The sequence below is a fragment of the Sus scrofa genome, chromosome 14, assembly GCF_000003025.6.
Source record: "Sus scrofa isolate TJ Tabasco breed Duroc chromosome 14, Sscrofa11.1, whole genome shotgun sequence".
Lineage (NCBI taxonomy): Eukaryota > Metazoa > Chordata > Mammalia > Artiodactyla > Suidae > Sus > Sus scrofa.
In genome coordinates, this window is record NC_010456.5 from 2,588,037 (window position 1) to 2,607,740 (window position 19,704).

At 44.5% G+C, this 19,704-nt stretch overlaps 1 protein-coding gene across 2 annotated transcripts; it reads right to left on the minus strand.

Annotated features, from left to right (window-relative positions):
- Window positions 851–15,738, minus strand: NFIL3 (nuclear factor, interleukin 3 regulated). 2 transcript variants are annotated; one of them, XM_001928870.6, is made up of 2 exons: window positions 15,606–15,738; window positions 851–2,730 (listed from the first exon to the last, which is right to left on the minus strand). In XM_001928870.6, the coding sequence occupies exon 2, from the start codon at window positions 2,535–2,537 to the stop codon at window positions 1,149–1,151; it is 1,389 nt and encodes a 462-aa protein (XP_001928905.1). In that variant the 5' UTR covers window positions 2,538–2,730; window positions 15,606–15,738; the 3' UTR covers window positions 851–1,148. The 2 variants fall into 2 exon arrangements, with proteins under 2 accessions (XP_001928905.1, XP_003359068.1); XM_003359020.4 differs by lacking the exon at window positions 15,606–15,738 and adding an exon at window positions 14,946–15,219.

The following is a 19,704-nucleotide window of genomic DNA, read 5'->3' on the forward strand; positions in this document are numbered from 1 at the left end:
TTGGACAAAGCGTCAGTAATGATCTTGTCATCAGTTTACTTAGAATGATGCTTTCTTCTGGACTTCTCTATTATAAAGAGTTTCCAAACAGACGCTAGTATTTATAGTAATCGTTAAGAAATTGTAAAAAAAACAAGTCATCACATATACTCAGACTGACCTTGGTGGAATGTGATAATTGATGTGCTCTTTGAAATTCGGGAAACTAAATAAAACCAGTATTTCACTAGCTTAATTCCCTAGACTGTTATATTCTAGATCCGTTAAGATTTACAAGAATATAAAAATGACTTCATCCATAACCTTTTATCCACTCTTTTAAAAAAAATAATAAAGTGGGTCAGTGACTCAACTGTCCACATCCATGTGTCATACTGGAGGAAAGAGAGGCTGACACTAAACAACGTGGCTTTTTCTCTTAAACACAAAGGACAGAGAAAACCTTAAAGAAGAATAGATGATGGGGAGTGATTTAGGAAATTAATCTCAAATTCAAGCAAACTCATTCCCCACCCACCCCACCTCTGTCTCCCCCTTTGGAAGTCTTTCAAACTTGTCAGAGCCTGGGCCAAGCCACAATAAAAACAAATCATGCATTGAACTTACACTTTGGTGTTCCTGATATCAATAGGAGAAAAGTCCCCCAAATAAGCAAAAGGCAGAATATCTTTTTTTGATTTGTTTTGTTATCAAGTCACATTTATTCAACTTCTCTGTGGATTGGCATGGGGCTAAATGTCTACAGAGCATGTTAAACAGAGCCTCTTGCCCTCAATGCAGAGTATCTTAATACCCACTTTTGTAACTGAAATTGCTCTTTCCCATAAAATTAAGTGCAACGGAGCAGTTCTGTGTTTGTCACCATTCCTTTATTGAAACTGGTAACTTACACACTTTATAAGAGAACAACAAAAATAATGTTCAATATATACAGTCTTTGCAATGGGCTATTTGACAATATACAAGGCAGAGTGATGACACAATCTAATGTTCGTAATAATTTGTGCACAAAAAGACACCCAACAGACAACAGGTAAAACATTACAGTGAAATGACCACAGGGCCAGTGAAAATTCAGCTTCATACAAAATGTACTCATCTATGGCAAGTGACATCTCTAAATGCCCAGAGCTTGTTCAGTAGTAATTTCACCCAGAGTCCGAGGCAGAGATTTGGTGTGTGGCTATAAGTCTTTTAAATGAGACCACTTCTGCAGATAAGTTTGCTATTCCCTGCTTCAAAAACAAATTCTCTGGGTCAGAAACTTTGTAACCATTGTCTTTTACCTCAACCACTCCAGTTTTGAAACTATTCTGAGTTTTGCCACTAAGTTCTTTTTGATGCCAGTGTTCGGATTTGAGAGACCAATCTTGAATGTTACTCACTTGCACCGAAAAGGGAGTGAGAGAAGAATGTACCAGATTGGAGGCATTATGCTTTTCGAGTTCGAAATGTCTCTTGGACGTCATGTCGACGGGCGAGGAGAGTTTTTGCGTGCCATCGAATTCGTGATCGAAGGCTTCCACTTTGATCTGCATGGCTTTGGCTTTAATCCGAAGCTTGTGTGGCAAGGCAGAGGAATTCACTTCCGGGACTTTAACCACGGTGGCGTGGACACGCTGAAGCTCGACGGGAGAGTGGATCGGGCCCTTAGGTACCTGCTGCTCATCTTCCCCATCAGATGACTTTCCTACCGTGCCGTCATCGGTCTCTGATGTTCTTGGCGAGTTACTGGAGGACCGGTTGACCTGCAGCAGAGGGGGTGAGTGTGAATAGCCAGGGAAAGAATTCCCCATGTAGTTCTGATACACAGCCGCCCGACAGGTGCCCCGGTCGTCTCTCGGCTCCCTGGCATAGCTCTCCAGTTCCATGGGCTCTTGCTTGATGACCTGGAACTTGCTTTCAGGGCTTCTGCAGCCACCCTGCGCAGGGCCCTCGTGCGAATGTTCTAGCGAGGACACTTCGGAAACATCAGACAGAGAGCTCTGGGGAGAGTGTTTGATGACAGAGATGCAGCTGCTGGCCACCATGGAGGGCTCGGGCTCATCCACAAAGGCGCTCACGGTGGATTTGGAAGTCTGGTAGTCTTGGAAGTACACGGCTGTCGAATTACTGAGTTTCTGAATCTCCTGGGCGTAGGCTGTGGAGCTAATTAAACCAAACTTTAATTTTAGGGAAAGCAGTTCAGCTTTTAAAGTGGCATTTTCTTCCCCCAGGGCAATGAGTTTGTTCTCTAAAACCAGGTCATTCAGTCGACGCTTCTCACGGGACCTCTTGGCGGCTTCATTATTTTTCCGCCTCTTTTCCCAATACATGGCATCTTTCTTCTCGTCGGGAATGAATTCCCGTTTCCTCCGACACGCTGAAGATTTGTTTTTGCCCACACTTCCTTCGTTGAGAAGGAGCTCTTCGCCCGTCGTCAAGTCTTCGGCAACTTCGCTTAGGGCCGAATTAAGCACCATCATCTTGTCCATGCTGCTCCCGGCATCAAGAGACGCCTGCTCCTTCTTGATGCTCTGCATTTTTCTCAGCTGCATCAGAAACAAACTTAGCCTCTATATGCGGTGCAGGAGAACAAATTATTGCCCCAGGATTCGCAGATGCTTTAAGAACTGTGGTTTAAAATCCATCAATATTCTTCCTTTTATGCTATCGCCCAGAAGAAATCTCGCCAGCTCCTCTTGCTGAACGGAGGTAGATGGGGTCTTTTGCAACACATGAGATGATCACCTGCAATAGATAAACGACAACAATAGTTACCTACCTGATAAATGTGTATTACCAGTTAGGTAGAGGAAACTACACGAGGCATGTTGGGTAGACGGGTCTGAACAAGACATGCTGCTGTCCTTCTAAGAGTTTATAATCTTCAAAAAGAAAATAAGTACCCAAATACCTATACTGTAAAGTTGTAAAGGATGAATCCCCAGTGAGGCCTGTCAGCAGAGTAAAATGTCCTCCAGGAGGGTGAAAGAAAAAAAAAAAAAAAAAAAATCTGCCCCAGGGAGAAACAGAGGAAGGCTGTGCTGCAGAAGATGAAATGGGGTGGGGCATGTGGGGACAGGACATTACAGGAAGGAAATGACAGATCGCCTCTGGTTGGTAAGTTTTTAAATAGTATTTGCATCTTGTGGTGCTTCTGAATACTTTCAGACAGCATTTATATCACTGCCAAGCAAACCCGCTCACTTCAGAAAAGGAACTTTCCCAAGTAAACTTCTCTAACGTCAGTAAAAAATTCTGTAATTACATGGAATAAAAATGGAGCTGAATTTTTATTTCCACAGAAGCGAAAATAAAAGTCACACAAACAACCGAGCTGCAGTTGATTCATCTGACTCTTATGTGGACAACTTCTGCCCATCAAACCTCTGACTGGGCAGGCTATGCCATGGCCATGCTGCCAAGTGACTCAGCGTACCTCTTCTCAATAAAGCTACCTCTTTTGACACCTTTGTGCAATGAGGTTAGCAATGTTCTTTTCTCAGGTTCTTTTAAACTGATTTATCAGACATTCGCTTAAGAGTGAAACATCCATAGTGCCCTTTTGGTCCTGGAAATTTTGTCATAATAGGTCTCATATATATAGCAGCTTCAGACTAAAATAAACAATTACTATTCTAAGGGATTTTTTTTTTTTTTAAGTACAGGGCCTTCTTGAAACTTAAAAATTATTTTAAACTGAGAAAATGTAATTATGGAAAGAATTTCGTTCCATTATACTAGTTAGTTTCAAACAAAATATAAAAACTCAAAAATAGAACCATCAACTAACTTCCCTTTCCACTGATGACATATTTATAATCTGAATTTGGCCTGACATGAGACAATAAATCTGTATTAGGTTCCAATAACAATCTTTTTGGGGCAGTTTTGGATCTGTGTTTCTGGACAAGGCTTCTCTGCCTAATTTTCCAGAAAGCAAAACTTTCACAAAGGAGATATGGTAAGTCAGCTGTTCATTTGGCATTGTCTGCACATACACTCGATCCTGCCCCATTCAAAAGATTTAATGTTTTTGTTTCATGTCACTCTTTCTTTCTTGCGCATAGTTTTATCATGACGAAGGCAATGAAGTTTTAACTTTATCAGCTGGAAAAGCCTGCCAGCTTCTTGTGTCTCTTCCAGAAGGAAAAGAAGGAATGATGTAATAATTTCAGGATCGTAAAGAATAAGGTTTTAATGCCATGTTTTTGTCCATCACACTGAGCCAATGGAAACAATGAGGTGCAACTTGGCAAAACTTGTGATTACAAAGCTTCTGTTTGTTTTTCATACTATAGCTTTAATGGGAAATGAAGGCAAAGAATCTGCCACAGCAGGCAGTGATGGTGTAGAAAGGGGATCTTTCTACTTATCGCTTAGTAAAACAATACTGCTTCCTTTAATTCCACTTAGGTTTCTTGTGCTGACATGAAAACCCCTTTTCCCTCTACATACTGGGTGGATTCTTTCCTCCTGTTAAGAATTAGTATTCCCTGATTCAGTTAAATCCTCCCCCTCCCCCCAAAGTCAAATGAATGTTGAAGCAAAGGGTCAAAATTCCAGCTCCAGGAGGACAATTACATTGTTCTTTTCCAGGGTGCCTTTCAAATCTCCACTGTGTCTTTAGGGACTGGCTTTTAAAACACCATATAGTTCCCTGCACACTGTTATTCTGAGTATTTTCTCTACTGGAGAACCGTTCTCTTCTATGCATTTTTAAATGTGTCTCTCCCTTGGAAAAAATATCACACTCCTTTTACATTTCATTTTGGCTATGAGTTTTGGGATTTTGGAGGGTTTGTTTGTTTTTGCTTGTTAGGGCTTGCAGGTGCGGTATATGGAAGTTCCCAGGCTAGGGGTCAGAGCTGCAGCTGTCAGCCTATGTCACAGCCACAGCAACACGGGATCAGAGGCCCCTCTGTGGCCTACACCACAGCTCATGGCAACGCTGGAGACGTAAACCACTGAGTGAGGCCAGGGATCAAACCCGCATTCTCATGGATACTAACTGGCTTTGTCCTCACTGAGCCACAACAGGATTTCCCTGCCTATGAGTTTTTAAAGTTATAAAAACTTTTGAAATGCCCCACCCTTCAATCTGTATTGGCTACTCTTCCTAAAGTTTTCATTCTTTCTTTCATATCCATTTTCATCATTTCAAACCTACATCGAGGGACTCGAGACTCTTTTCAACCTCCTGATTCAAAGGTGCGTGCTGAGTCTGGTGTGAGCAGGGGGGCAGGCAGACCTCACCATATAGCACAGAGAAAACAATCCTACTTTCATTCAATAAAAATATCCCATGTGTCTTAAAATTGCTTAACCCCTTTCTTCTAGATGTCTGAGTACTAATATGCCTACTTTGTTATCTCTCTCTCTCTATATATATATCTTTATATCTGCTGGTATACGCAAAACCTGCAAAAAACAAAACAAAACAAAAAAAACCTCCTTTCTTTTCAGTTAATTCTATTTGAATTTCACTACATGTACTAGAATCTGGATTCTTGCCTCATCTGTACATATTAACCATCTCTGACTCAATCAGCAAACTACCAGATACTACATTAGGATAGTCTCTGTAATATTATTTATCAAACAACCTTGCAGTGTTGAAAAGCGCTTATCAGCAGTGTGAGAAAATGTAAAGAGAGGTGCTGATTTTGTAAAATATGTATCTTCTTACATGTTTGTTTTCTATGTCCAGCTAGGCTACAGATTTGTTCAGGGCATAAATTAATATATTTGTATCCTAGCAACCAACTGCACATATTAGGTGCTTGACATCTGATTGACAGTCCCTCATCTGCCTTATATAAGAGAGTTTGGTAACTGAAAACATTTTGCTGATATATTCTTTTTTTTAATTTTAAATTAAGGTATAGTTGATTTACAATGTTGTGTCACTTTCTGCTGCACAGCAAAATGACCCAGTCATACATACATAGTTTTTTTTCATATTATCTTCCATCATGTTCCATCACAAGTGACTAGATACTAGTCACTATTGTGCTATTCAGTAGGACCTCACTGCTTATCCACTGTAAGTGCAATAGCCTGCATCTACTAACCCCAAACTCCCAGTCCATCCCACTCTCTCCCCCTCCCCCTTGGCAATCACAAGTCTGTTTTCCCTGTCTGTTCTTTTGAATTTAATATTGTTACGTACATTCTAAAAAAGATATTTCACTTATTAACAGAGAAATCCTCTGATTCCTTACATGACTTGTTCAACACATATGGAGCACCTACTGTATATGTGGCACTGAGCCGGACTGGGGGCACCTAAAGAGGGAGAGAAAACTCAAACTCCCAAGAATCAAGGGACCCCTTAGTCTTGGCGGGAGACAGGCTCTCGAATACAGCATACAACCAGGGGTGTGCTGCTAACATGGGGTGGGGGTTCACATTTTGCATGGTTTCTAACTGTGCTGTTTTTTTCTTGGGATGGTGATCATAACAAAATATCACAACAGGTGCCATTTACTGAGCACTGACAATGCAACAGGCACGGTGAGCCTGGCCTGTCATTGTTTCACTGCCCTCGTAATTAATAAGCACTTTCAGGTTTCAGGCTCAGAGAAGGTAAGCAGCTGGCCCAGTGTCACACAACTAGTTAAGTGGCAGCACTAAGATTCCAGCCCAGCCCTGACCCTGATGCCATTTCTCTAATAGCACCCACTCCTACCCTGGCAGAGGGCTGTGCTGTGTGTATCTCTGCAATGCAGCTCATTTCCATTCATGTCCTCTCTGTGACTCTCTCGTTTCTGAGTAATATATACCCATTTACTAAGTTACTTTGGGTGCGGGAAAGCTCTATGAGATGCTGCCAGGACTTCTTTAAGACAACAAAGGCACTCCTTGGAACTTTTCTCCAGCTTCCTCAGAGTTGATCTATATTCTCAAAGTATCAAATGAGCAGAGAAAACATTCTAAATTTTCATACCTCTGCTAACGTTTCAATCTCTTGGCAATCCTATAGGTTAAAATAGAGGAAAAGAGAAATGACAGCTATTGGCATCGTCATCTGTGAGTTTTCTGTAAGGAACCAAAATGTATCCATTTTCAATGTGGGGGTGGAGCTGTTCAAACATGGACTGAGCCACTTTCCCAAGATTATGAAACCCTAGACAGCGGAGACGGTGAGGGCAGAAAAATCTGTCCATGCCCTCCAATAATAAATTTAAATGAAAGGGAATGCAAACGTGGTTTAGAACGCCTTCCCAAAACATCAGTACTTATGTTCAATTAATGACTTTATTTCAGATTCCAATGTTTTCCCTTATGATTAATTCAACAGTCACTCCAGCTCTGCCTCATGTTTTCAGATCACTACCAAGCTGTGTTACATCAGTCACCGCTAGTTTCCTTTTCTGGTGAGTAACTGACACGAAATGCCAAGTCTATGATGCTGGTGTGTTCAGCCTGATCAGCCTCGTTACATCCATTAGATAATACGGCTGCTTCTTAAAAATACAAATAAAAAGAGAAATTTAGGAGCAGGAGTCATCACATTCCAATGACCTATTTTCCCATACCTAACGCGGACGTGCCGTCGCTAATTAATGCCTTTTCGTGGCACATCATGCTATTTCTACAGGCAGGAGTTATGTTTTGTAAGCCCAGATTTTAAAGTCTGTTTAGGTCAGATAATGTAAATATTGTTTTTAATTAAGATTAAATTTGGCTTAGAAAATTCTCTAGGAGAATGAAGCCTTACAACACAAATTCTAGATCCAAATTCCCCTTGAGGAGGAAGGTCAGTATTTTTGTGAACAATGAGACCTGTATCTTCCCTGGCCTCCAACTCATTTCTCAGAAAAATACTGGTTGACAAATCAAACTTGTTACAAACAAGAAAAAAGCATTTTGTTTCAACATCTAGGGTCTTACCAATAGTTGAGACATTAAAATCTACCATGAGAAAATTTCATTATTATCTCTTTAAAGGGGAAGTCTTATTGCAAATTGCTCCTATTATATACTTTGATTTTTAAAATTCTGTCAATACAAGATGAAATACCATTCGATGTGCCTAATGATTTGGAAATATTTTGGCTGAGCCACCTCATTTTTTTCTCTACTCTCTGAATGTACTATTTACACCCTCAGAGGTATAGTATACCTTTAAAGAAAAAAAAAAAATTCCTTTATGTTAAACTACAGACCATCTCTCTACTAAGAAGCCGGTTGCTTATTTTTGAGATAAACGCCATTTTAGTGGGAAAAAAAAAAAGTTAATGAATCAATTCACAGTTCTTTAGTAATATTAGCAATACGTTAACCTACATTTTCTTCCTGTGGGTAAAATCCATGTCATGGTTGTTTCAATAAAAACGCTTTACTTCTTTTCATGGATGAAAACAAACTCGGGGTGGGGGAGGGCAGTAATAAGGGATGAAAAAAAAATCCAGAAACACTGAAGTTGTATGATAATTTCCTAATCAGGCTGACATATAAAAGGCTTTTTAAATTAAGAAAACGATGTTAAACCTCTGTGAGTGCCAGTGAAATGCCCCCCATTAATAATATAATTCTGTCTCTAGTAACACAGACTTTAACCCTGAAATCGAGAGAAATGCATACGTGATCAAACTCTAACACACACATAAACAGGCTCTCACACTTCCCAAAATCTATCCTATCATAGCAGTATACTGACCTACTTTCTCTATTCAGTACTCTGTCACTAAATGTGTCAAAACCAGAGCGAGTTTATGATAAATGAACATACTTCAAGTTTCTTGATCTCTCATCCTTAGCAAAGGACCACCTGAAAATTAGATTTAAACTTAATAAATACAATGCCAACACTGCATTTTATGATTTTATAGCCTTGACATAATTTAAGAAATCGAAACATGAAAGAGTATATACCTTGACGTTCTTTTATAAAAAGAGGGCGCTCTTTGCAACCTCTCAATGAAAACATTCTGAAGTCTGCTCAGGGGAAGTGCAAAGATGCTAACACATCCAAACAACTTCAAGGTTTGAAGGAGGGGAACAGGGAAGGTGGTGGGGGGGAGCGGTGATTAAATACTAATGCGTTAAGAAAAAAATCTGCAGTCCCTTCAAAATGGGGATCATTCGTTTTCTTGAAACTTTCAAAAAGAGAATTTATTGGTCTGCTAACTAATTTGAAATCTTAAGGGACACTAATAATCATGAAATAACCCAGTTATAGGAAATTCTGCAACAGGTAAGTAATACTAGAACACATGCAACATGAGGTAATGACTCAAAAGAGGGGTGTGTGCAGGCGCTGGGTAGGGAACGGGCAAGTCTGTAAGTATTCCTAATGATACTGAAGAATCATTCCAATCTTCCTCAGCCTGACTTTTTAATTTCTTGTTCACTTTCCTTCCCAGTGGGCACATGGTTGCAAATGTCATTTTCTTTACTCTGTGCCTCATGAATAGACAGATTATTTTATTTTATTTTTTTGTCTTTTTAAGGCTGCACCCGAGGCATATGGAGGTTCCCAGGCTAGGGGTCGAATTGGAGCTGCAGCCACAGGCCTACACCACAGCCACAGCAAAGCGGGATCAGAGCCGAGTCTGCGACCTACACCACAGCTCACGGCAACACTGTATCCTTAATCCACTGAGCAAGGCCAGGGATCGAACCCAAAACCTCATGGTTCCTAGTCGGATTTGTTAACCACTGAGCCACAACAGGAACTCCATAGAACAGATTATTTTAAACGTTTATTTTTTAGTGTTTATTTGAAGGCTACTTCATTCCAGTTTAAGATCCCTAGAAAGTTAATTAATAAAAGACACCATGTTCTGGTAACTAAAAGGCTTATACACATCATTCTGCTTCTAATGAAACCGAGTCCTCAAAGCACAGACGATTACGAAAGGCAACTAGAAAATCCCTACTAAACTTTCTTATCATAAAAACAAGCTTATTCTAATTAAAACCATATGAGAAATGGCATTTTTTTTTTTTAACTACAGGAAAGTTATTTGTAATGAAATTTGAGAGATAATTGGGGGTGGTGGTAATACTAATTCATTTTGAAACTGAAAAACTCTTATGTAATGTCTGTGATCAAAGGTCAGCCTCTTTCGACATTCTCATACAAGTCCAATCTGGATAAAAATCAACTCAAATATAATCTAGAAAAATAACAGGATATCAAACAATGTGTTAACCCTGTGAAAGACAGGCATACCTTACAAAAACAAGAAATGGATATTAAAGGAAACTTCAATTACATTGTTTCTGTCTTATTTTGAATTGAATCCCAAGCGTGCTCTCATTCCTTAATACAAATTAAAAATAAACAACTTCGAACAACCTCAATGCCATCTGGATTACAATGGAAATAATGAAGTATGTGTGATTTTACTCGGGTAAAAATAAGCCCAGGCAACATGACTGCACCTTTTCCATTCCATGCTGCAATCACACTCACGTCTCGGAACTGACTCTATGGACCAAAGCAAGGTCAACTAGAAATATCCACTCAGCTGGTGAGTCAGGCACATTGCTCAACATGGGAAAGGGCCCGAACAAAGGGTTTTAATTTTCAGGTCGTTGCATCATAGTGATGTTATAATTGCACTTCGCAAAGATAAGTCTTTAACACAGAAAGGAAATTGTTTCAAAAACGTGCTTGCACTCATACTCAGGGAAGGGACAGAGACAGAAGGTCCCCACCCGCTACCCCCCAACCCATTTTCAGGAGCCTAGGCTGCTAATCAATTTCTTAGCCTCCAATTCCTTATGGGTAAAACGGGGATGATAATAGAACAGTGAACACACTGCCTGGCACATGCAAGGTACATGCTGAATAAATATTAGCTCTTAATCTTATTTCTGAAGAATGAGTAGCATCAAGGCAACAATGATTAGTTCTAGGCCTCTCATGATTCTTAGTGAAGCACCATTCTATGCTGCAAGTCTAAGGGTAAACCAAATGGAATTTACTCTGTGTTAGCCAAAAGGGCCAACCATCAGCAGTTTCATGGGATACATCCTAAGTTTTCTTTTGTTTTTCTTTTCTTTGTCTGTTTTAGGGCCACACCTGAAGCATACGGAAGTTCCCTGGATAGGGGTTGAATTGGTGCTACAGCTGCCAGCCACAGCCACTGCCACAGCAATGCTGGATCCTTAGTCCACTGAGCAAGGCTAGGGATCAAACCTGCATTCTCATGGATACCAGTTGGGTTCGTTACTGCTGAACCACGATGGGAACGCCACATCCTAGGTTTCTGATCGTAGTACAGGCTGCATACACAGAGAGCCTCATTTGTAAGGTCCAACCAGCCTCTGCTCTCAGAAGAGAATTTTAAATGCAGAGATTATCCAGGCCCCAGAAAAACCATCACAGAGAAGTCAAGGGGACAGGAAAAAGGCAGCTGTTTTGACCCTTGTTATACCATTCCTGCCACCATCAACTCATCTCTCTCTGTTTCTTTAAACAGTTCCCCAAAACATTAACCCAACAACTTGGGCAGTTTGAGGTTCTGCAATCCTGCCAAGGATTCTCTTCAAACTAAAATTACTATTGAACATGATGATGGCCAATAGTTTTGAGGGAAAAAAATTAATCATTATTGGACCAAAAAGTACAGTATTTCAAGAAGAATCTTTAACTATAGGCTTACTTGAAACTTCAATCCTATTACTGAAGAGACTTGGAGAAAAAAATCAAGGTGAATATCTTTAAAATATACATCTATGTTTCTAGACACTTACGCAGGAAGCATTACTGAACTCCTCACAGCTGCCCAGAAGCAGGTTTTATTTACTCAGTTTACCCTGGAGGCCTATAGAAATCAGAGCAATGCCCAGATCACAGGCTGGGGCCTGGGACCCAGCTCTTCTGAGTCCAGAGCCTGTGCACTGTTTCTTAACTACTAACTGCCCTGAAACCATTCGAGACAGGGGTGTAGGAGATAATCCCAGAGAAGCCAACTTTTCAACAAAGCCCTTTGCGCTGACGCCCTTTCAGAGAACATTTGCAACGCTGCCCTGAATGTACTTGGATCTACTGCAAGAGCAAAATCTCAGAAGACCTACGGACAGGATGAAAGCACTGTAGTTTTAAAACAGGACAGGACAGCAGCATCCACACAAGTGCTTTGATTTTTTAAAAATTTTGAATTTGGGGGATTTGAGTTCTCTCTCCCCTAGCTTTTGGCCACATAAACTAGGTTTCAAAAAAAAAAAAAAAAAAAATCCACCCGTCTGGCTACAGCCTAGTTGGGGCCCTTGGCGTCACCATCAATGCTGGAGCACCCCTCCCCCCAGTTTTTGAGGTGTCTCGACATTTAGCGGTTTGCTTAGGTCTTTTTCACTTGACGAAATCAGAAGCGCTCCGCTCCGACATACAATGAATCCTTCTTGAACAAAGGTGTCTGCGGTGCTCAGAAGCTCAGCGCGCAAAAGGCAAAGCAGGACCCTGGAGCTGCCCGATGGAGCGCGGGCGGCGGAGAGGTGCTCAGGGCGCCCGACTGAAACCTCTCCGCGCGGCCTCACCCTGTGTCCATTCCGTCCCTCCAGCTCCACTCCGCCTCGCGTCCCTCCAGCTCCAGGCTCCTCCAGCCTAAGCAGACCCAAAGCCCAAAGCGCACCGCACTCCGGGCCTCAGGGCTGTCCCTGCAGGCCCCCCCGCCACCCCCGCCGAGCCTCCGCAGGACCCGCCCCCCGCTGGGTGGGCGGCGCAGCAGGGCCTCGGCGCCGCCAGGACCCCCGCGCCAGAACAAAGGAATGTGGGGAGGGGGCAAGGAGGAGTGCAGGCCGCCGTTAAACCCCTGTCTACGCGCCGCCCAAGGACGCTCGCGGGTGCGGACTGAGGTCCCCCGCCACCCCTACACACCCTCCCCCCAAAGACCCCAAGGGGCCGCAGGAGGGAGGGGCGCGCGGGGAGGCAAAAGCGCAACACTGAGGTGGCGCTCGGAAGGTGGCGCTACGCGGCCCCCTGCAGACCCAGGGCTCCCAGCCCGAGCTCCAAAGTAGGTCGGGGTCTGACACTGGGGGGGGGGGGGGCGCCTGGAGCTTCTTGGAAAGCGACTTCAATTACTTGAGGTAATAAAATTTGTTCCAGAGGTGAATCTGTAATAGATTTGGAATTTCCCCTTCTCCTCTTCCCTCCCCCACCAAAGCCCCCCACAACCCTGCGGTTTAATTATTTGAATGTTACATGAAGGGAAAATAAATCTGATAAATACACACCATCATAGACATATATTCACAATACTTTATATGAGTCAAGGAAGAAATTTAAAATCTGGGTACATTATATATTAATGTGATGCTCGCATGAATAAAACTAGGGCATTCCCACAAGAACACAATCTACTAACCTATATCTGCTTCCCATAAATCATATCTGGTCTGGAGGGAAAAAAATCCGATCTGAAATAAATACCGTGACCTCATTCGCTGTTGTTATTTACAAAAGCCAAGACCAGAAGATGACACTCGGCCATCCCTTGCTGTTCTCAGGGAACAGCACTTTCCTAAAGTGTCCTTTAAAAAGATAAATGAGAGTCAGCATCCAGCAAATCACTGGGCTCTGCGAAATGCCGTCCTAAAAATACAATCTTATCAAAGGTCTCGGAAGGCGTGGAGTTAAAACTACAGCAAATGGCCTTGAACTTATATTTGCACACAGCCCTGGAGAAAACACCAGAAATAGCGCTGTGAGGCCACAATTGTTAAAATGTGATAGTTGGGGCTAAATTTAGAATAACACACATTTCATTTAGAGCAAAAGACACATTCGGCAGTCTGAGCATACTCAATGCTTACCCAGTTGTCTACTTTCCGGTTTAAAATATCCTTAAAAAAAATAAAACTGTTACAGTGACATTTTAAAGGCTGAGATTGTCCTACTTTCTTTGTAGCAAGATTTTAAAATCACGTAATTAGCTCCCTCTTCCTATGCTCACTGCCAGCAAATTCGTCAGTTACATAATGCAACATTTCCAGGAAACTATTATGTGATCTGTCTTGCCGTGTCTGAAAAAGCAATGACAATTAAGGTAAGAAAAAGGGCTGATCGAAAGGAATGAATTAACATTAGGAAGGTGGGGAGGTGAACGTCACAATGGTTCGTCTCAGATTTAAAAATAATAGCTTAGAACACCCAAGGGACGAGCCCGGGCAGTATCCAAGATCAGAATACAACCAGAGGAATTCTTCCTTTCACGTTTTGTAGGAGTGTTTAAAAATACATCTTTTTAATTGGGAACGTAGTATACAGGTAAATAAAGATCTGATATCCAATGCTGCGCTAAAATTACCAAATCATTGCACACGTACGCGCACATTCCCACATCAGCCCGTAATCCTTGCCAGTATTTCACGGTGGGCAGATTATGCAATGTATGCAAGGACAAATCCCACAACCTCCCCGAGCGCTGGTAAAACACGCTGACGACAAACAGGGTGGAAAACGTCTGTGCAGACTCAGCCCCGGACACAAACAAACGCAGCGCAGGCATTCTCCGAATGCCGTCACCGTTCACGCTACCAATGCTCTTTCTCAACGAGAAAATCAAGACTATTGCCCATTAGTCAGCCCCCCTCCTCTCCTCCGCCGCCAGCCCCGCAGAAGGCACGAGAAAGGAAAGAGCGCTGCCCTTCCCCAGGAGATGGCTCAGTCTCCCCGGCGCTCTTCTCTACCAAAACATCAATTTTCCTGAAATCAGGAGACATTATGCAACAGTGGCGGGGGGAGCGCAAGCCAGCTCGGACTACGTGCCGGCGCGAGGGCGCTGCAATCAAAGCAGCCACCTTAAGGTGGCGAGTCCCCTCCTGACAAGGCAGCAAAAGTTTATGTAATGAATGCCCCGCGCACACTCGCAGCCGCCGGCCAGTCCCGCGCACAGCCCGGCCCCGCGCGCAGCCCGGTCCGCGCCCAGTGCCCGCCGGCCGCGCGCCCCAGGAGCGGGCGGGGAACGGGGCACCGGGCCCGGGCAGGCGGTGGGCGGAGCGCTTACCGTGTTCCTGCTCTCGGGCCGGCGAGCCGGGGCGACAGGGAGAAAGAGCAGGGAGTCGGGAGCCGAGCTGGAGGCGCTCAGGGATCCGGGTCCGGCCAGGCCTCCGGGACGGCAGGAGCGGCGAGGGCGCGGCGCGGGAGGCGGGCGGCGCGCCGGGTCCGCGGGCGCCGTGGCCGCGCCGGGAGATGTGTGTTAGTAGGTCAGTTCCGAGCGCGGCGCTACGTCGCCGCCCGCCAGCCTAGCCGTGACGGGCGGCCGCGGCCCCAATCGCTGTGCCCGCACCCGCCCCCAGCCCACCGCCAATGGCCGCAGCCGGCGGGGGCGGGCTCTCACAGGCCCCGCCCCCGCCCGCGCCCCCTCCCGGCAGCGCCACCAGCAAGCAGCCCGCGTCCCTTCCCGGCCGCGGCTACTGCCACCGCCCGAGCGCCTGGAGGACCCGCGCCCAGCGCCTCGCGCCCCGCTTCAGGGCTGCACAACGGCCAGCGTGGCCACCTCGACCGGGGCAAGCCTGAGGAGGGGCCCGAGACCCCCTACCTTGCCGTCCCTCTCCCCTCACCGTTGCCTTCACCCTCTCGGTCACCGAGGTACCTAAGCCCAGCGACCCTCGCTCACTCGCAGAGGCGCGTTTTGTTTCCCCGAGCGCTCAGCGAGCCAGGCTACCTGTTGCCGACCGAGTACCAGGCGGAGGGCTGGAGGCTGCCTCGACCCGGGCGTGGCAGGGACCTCCGCCTTCCCCTCTCTAAACGCCGAGAGGACCCCTCCTCCTGGGGGTGGGCGAGAGAGGAGGCCGAGGGTGAGCGCAGGCGAGCGGCCAGAACTCAGGGCCGGCCGCAGAGGGGAGGGAGGCGGGTGGCGGTTCCGAGCCCCGCGGTGCTGCGTTGGCAGCGATTACAATGCCCCGCGCGTCTCCCTTGGGAGCGCGACGGCCGGGAGCGCGGGGGGTGGGGTGGGGGGAGAAAGCGCAACGCACGAACACCGCCCCCTACACAATTAGGGCGAAGATGACGGCTGCAAAGTTGTTGCGTAACACGACTGGGAAACGAAGCTGGCCAAGGTCCATCTGCCCCCTCCCCCGGCCATGCCGAGAGTGGCCGCCCGGAGTGCGGGTCCGCGGGCCGGGTGCGCCCATCCTGTACGCTCGCTGGTGTTTGCTGCTGGCGCTTGAGACAGAGGTTCAGAGTCTCTTGATCTTGAAGTAGAAGCAAGTCGGTCATTTCTGCCTCTAATTGGATGCAATTGTCTTCTTCCCAAATTCCCGGGCTACGTAACAGACGTAAAGAAATGGGGGAAAGGGCACCTCCCGGCGAGTCAGGTCATTGAGCTAAAGACTGTAAAGGCACGTGGCACACACACGGCGCATTTCCTGATAGATAGATAAATCGATAAAAGCGGCAGCGCCTGCCTTTTACGAAGGGAGCCATATTCTTGATAGTGACGCACAGATTGCCCAAATAGGGAATGTGGCAGGTGCGGAAAGACCTCCTGCTCTGCTTGGACTGTGTGGAAGCTGGGCTGAATGCCTTGCATGACTTTCCACTTCTTTTTCTTATGATAAAATATTCTTTAAAAAAGTTGAACTAAACACCAAAATATAGAGTGAACACCTTCCTTTCTCCCAGCTACCCTCACCGAGGTCTATCATCAATAGAAAATCTGCTTGCTAAGTTTGTCTCTTCTATCTTCCTCAGTCTCTTACTGAGGAATTGTAAGTACCCCCAAATGGATGCTTAAACATTCTTATCACATATTAGGTTTTGGAAAGCTTCACGTTTCAAACTATTCTCCAAGGACAATGCTGCTGTTCAGAACACACACATGTTCACGATTCACCTGGTAAGGTGTAGATTTACCAACAAGGCTCTGACAATATAGACCTGCAATATGGGTTTTAGCATCTTCCCCAAATGCACCTTTCCAAGTGCTCACCAATTCAAGAAGCACATCTGTGTGTGGCTTCTGAGTCAGTCACCTGTATTAGATATTTATTCCAAAGAACTGACTCCATTGATGAAAATGAATCCTGATTTTGGTTTATATTCTCCACTTTTCTCACTTGCAATAATACATTTCCTCCTCATCCTCAGTCCTCACAATGCCCATTATAGCTTTGAAAAACCACTTTTAGATGAAATGAAAACCATATGCATGTCAGTTACCTTTACAGGGTTAGAAATGGAGCTAATTCATAGAAATCCAGAGCCCCCCAGAGCACATCTACAACATATTCTCCCACATTGTTCTGTTTTTTTTTTTTAAATAATTTCACAGAATCCAAAGCTGTCATAGAACAGGCAGAAAATAGTTTTATGGAAAATAGTTTTATAGAAAAAGAACTTGAAATTCAAGAAAGGTAGGTAACAGGCTTGAAGTCACCTCAGTTGGTAATAGCGGAGAAACTCTCTGAACCTGGAATCTGTTTTTTATGCTGAATTTTGAAGCCTGACACGCCTCTAATTACTTGAGGGTATTCTGGATTGTGCTTGTATCATATTATTGCATCATTTTTAATCACCATCTTACTTGGAAATCAGATGAAGTGTAAAAGATATCTGTGATACCAGCTTAGAAAATAACTCTTTAGCTCCTCCTGGTGATTAGGAAACCACTACACAGTGCAATGAACGAACGATCTGTCCCCATGACTCAAGAGGTGCTATGTCCAATATTATATCCTAGAACATTTACAGAATAGACAAGCACTGGCAGATTAACCAGAGGAAATGGAGCATAAAACCTAAAGCACTGGAAACAAATTCCAGGGAGACATCAACATGGGCCTGGTTGTACAGTAGGGCTGTGACCAGGTTCCTGCAAGGAGAAGGATGAAGAGGGATTTGATTGAAGGAAGAAGGTCAAAACCTCCTTCCCCTCTCTCCCTCTCAATGCTGGGGGAGAAGGGGGATGAAGGAGAAGAAAGCAAGGACTGCAATGAGAACTACTGGCAGAACTCACTCAACTACATTCAGCCTCATCTGATCACATTATCAACGTGCTTTCTGATTAAGCGAATAGAACAGCAAAAAATTGAGAGCAGAATGACTAAGAATGTGGCCTCGCCTTACTGAGCTGGGAAGCACCCTACAACTGCAAATGTTTCAAGTGAGAAAATACCTAAAAGGATGGATGTATCCAGAAGTTTTTACCCTGGGCCTCTTTAGGCAGAGGTAGCTGCAAACTGGGGTATCTAATGGGAATTCGGATTAGCTGCACTTGGACCACGGCAGAGCAGCTGCCTCTTCTAAAGAAGATGGAGGCTTGACAGTCTGCCCTCTGATGGAAGAAATATATAGAGATTGCACCCTCCCCCCCGCCCCCGGAAGAGAGGCATCAGGCCTCATCAGGCAGCTGAAAGGCAGGCTCCCTACTTAGCGACCCAGAATGGACCACTCCACTTTATGGATTCTAGAGTTTGGCTTCTGGATCTCTTTGCCAAAAAACTTTCCACAGCTAAAAATCTGTTGGTGACCCCTGGGCACCACAGCCAGCCTCAGGGCTCCTGTGCTCAGGCCCCTTGTCTTTCCACTGCACGTGCCTATTGAGCATCTTGTGTCCTTTTACTACACGTCATGGGCAGAAGGTGAAACCATTTCTAGGAATCCAGAGGTTAGAGATTTGTTTTGTTTTCATGTTGAGACTTTAATGTGTGAGCTAATGTGGCAGAGATTGTCATGACTGGTCACTCAGGGGAGGGCTGTCCACCTCTCAGTATGTGATGTATGCTGGTATTTTTTGGCTTAGACCTAATGAGTCATTGAATGTTTGGGCAGAAACTTCCTGGAATGGTATTTATTTCTTTCCCTCCTGTACTTTGTTTTATTTCTATACTTCATGTCATTCCTAGTCCTTGCTCTGCTCCTTCCCTTTTCATTCATCCACTGTCATTCACCTTTGTTCTTTTCGTATTTTTTCTCTTAATTTATGTGATTCATCCTTGTATTTTTCCTTTGACTTTTCCCTGATCATCAAATCCTCATCACTCCTTGGAATCTTTCCTCTACTAAACTTCTGCCTCCTGTTCTCTCTTGCCCCTTACCTGGCTCAGCCACAACACAGATATTGTGAGTGTTCAGAATTTCCACTCTGCCTCCCAGCCCCAGCTGCTCAGTCCCTCAGCTTCTGCCACATGGTTCCATTAGCATACGTGGCCTTATATTCTTCAAAAACTAGTTTTTTAGGAAATTGGGTAATAGAAGATGTTCAAATAACACTCCTCATGGAAGTATAGCCTTTAAAGTATGGCAAGTTGAAATGTGTCCCATTAAACAGCTCTTGCTCAAGCTAAGCAAGAAATTAGATCTCTGCACCGACTACATGATTTCTCCAGACAAAAGCAACTGATGGTCTGAATACATTTCAAAGCATTTTCAAAAACACCCAGGCAGGAGTTCTTGTCATGGCTCAGAGGAAACGAATCTGACTAGTATCCATGAGGATGCAGGTTCGATCCCTGGCCTTGATCTGTGGGTTAAGGATCTGGCATTGCCGTGAGCTGCAGTGTAGGTCGCAGATGCAGCTCGGATCTGGCGTTGCTGTGGCTGTGGTGTAGGCTGGCAGCTACAGCTCCAATTAGACCCCTAGTCTGGGAACCTCTGTAGGCTGTGGGTTTGCCCCCTAAAAAGAAAAATTAAAATAAAAAAGACCCAGGGAAAAACCAGAAAGAGGTGATTTTGCAAGCGAAGAGAGAATGTTGCAAGTACTCCATTACAAAAATTGAAACACATCTTTAACTTCAGCTGCACACATTGCAGTTAGCGTCTTT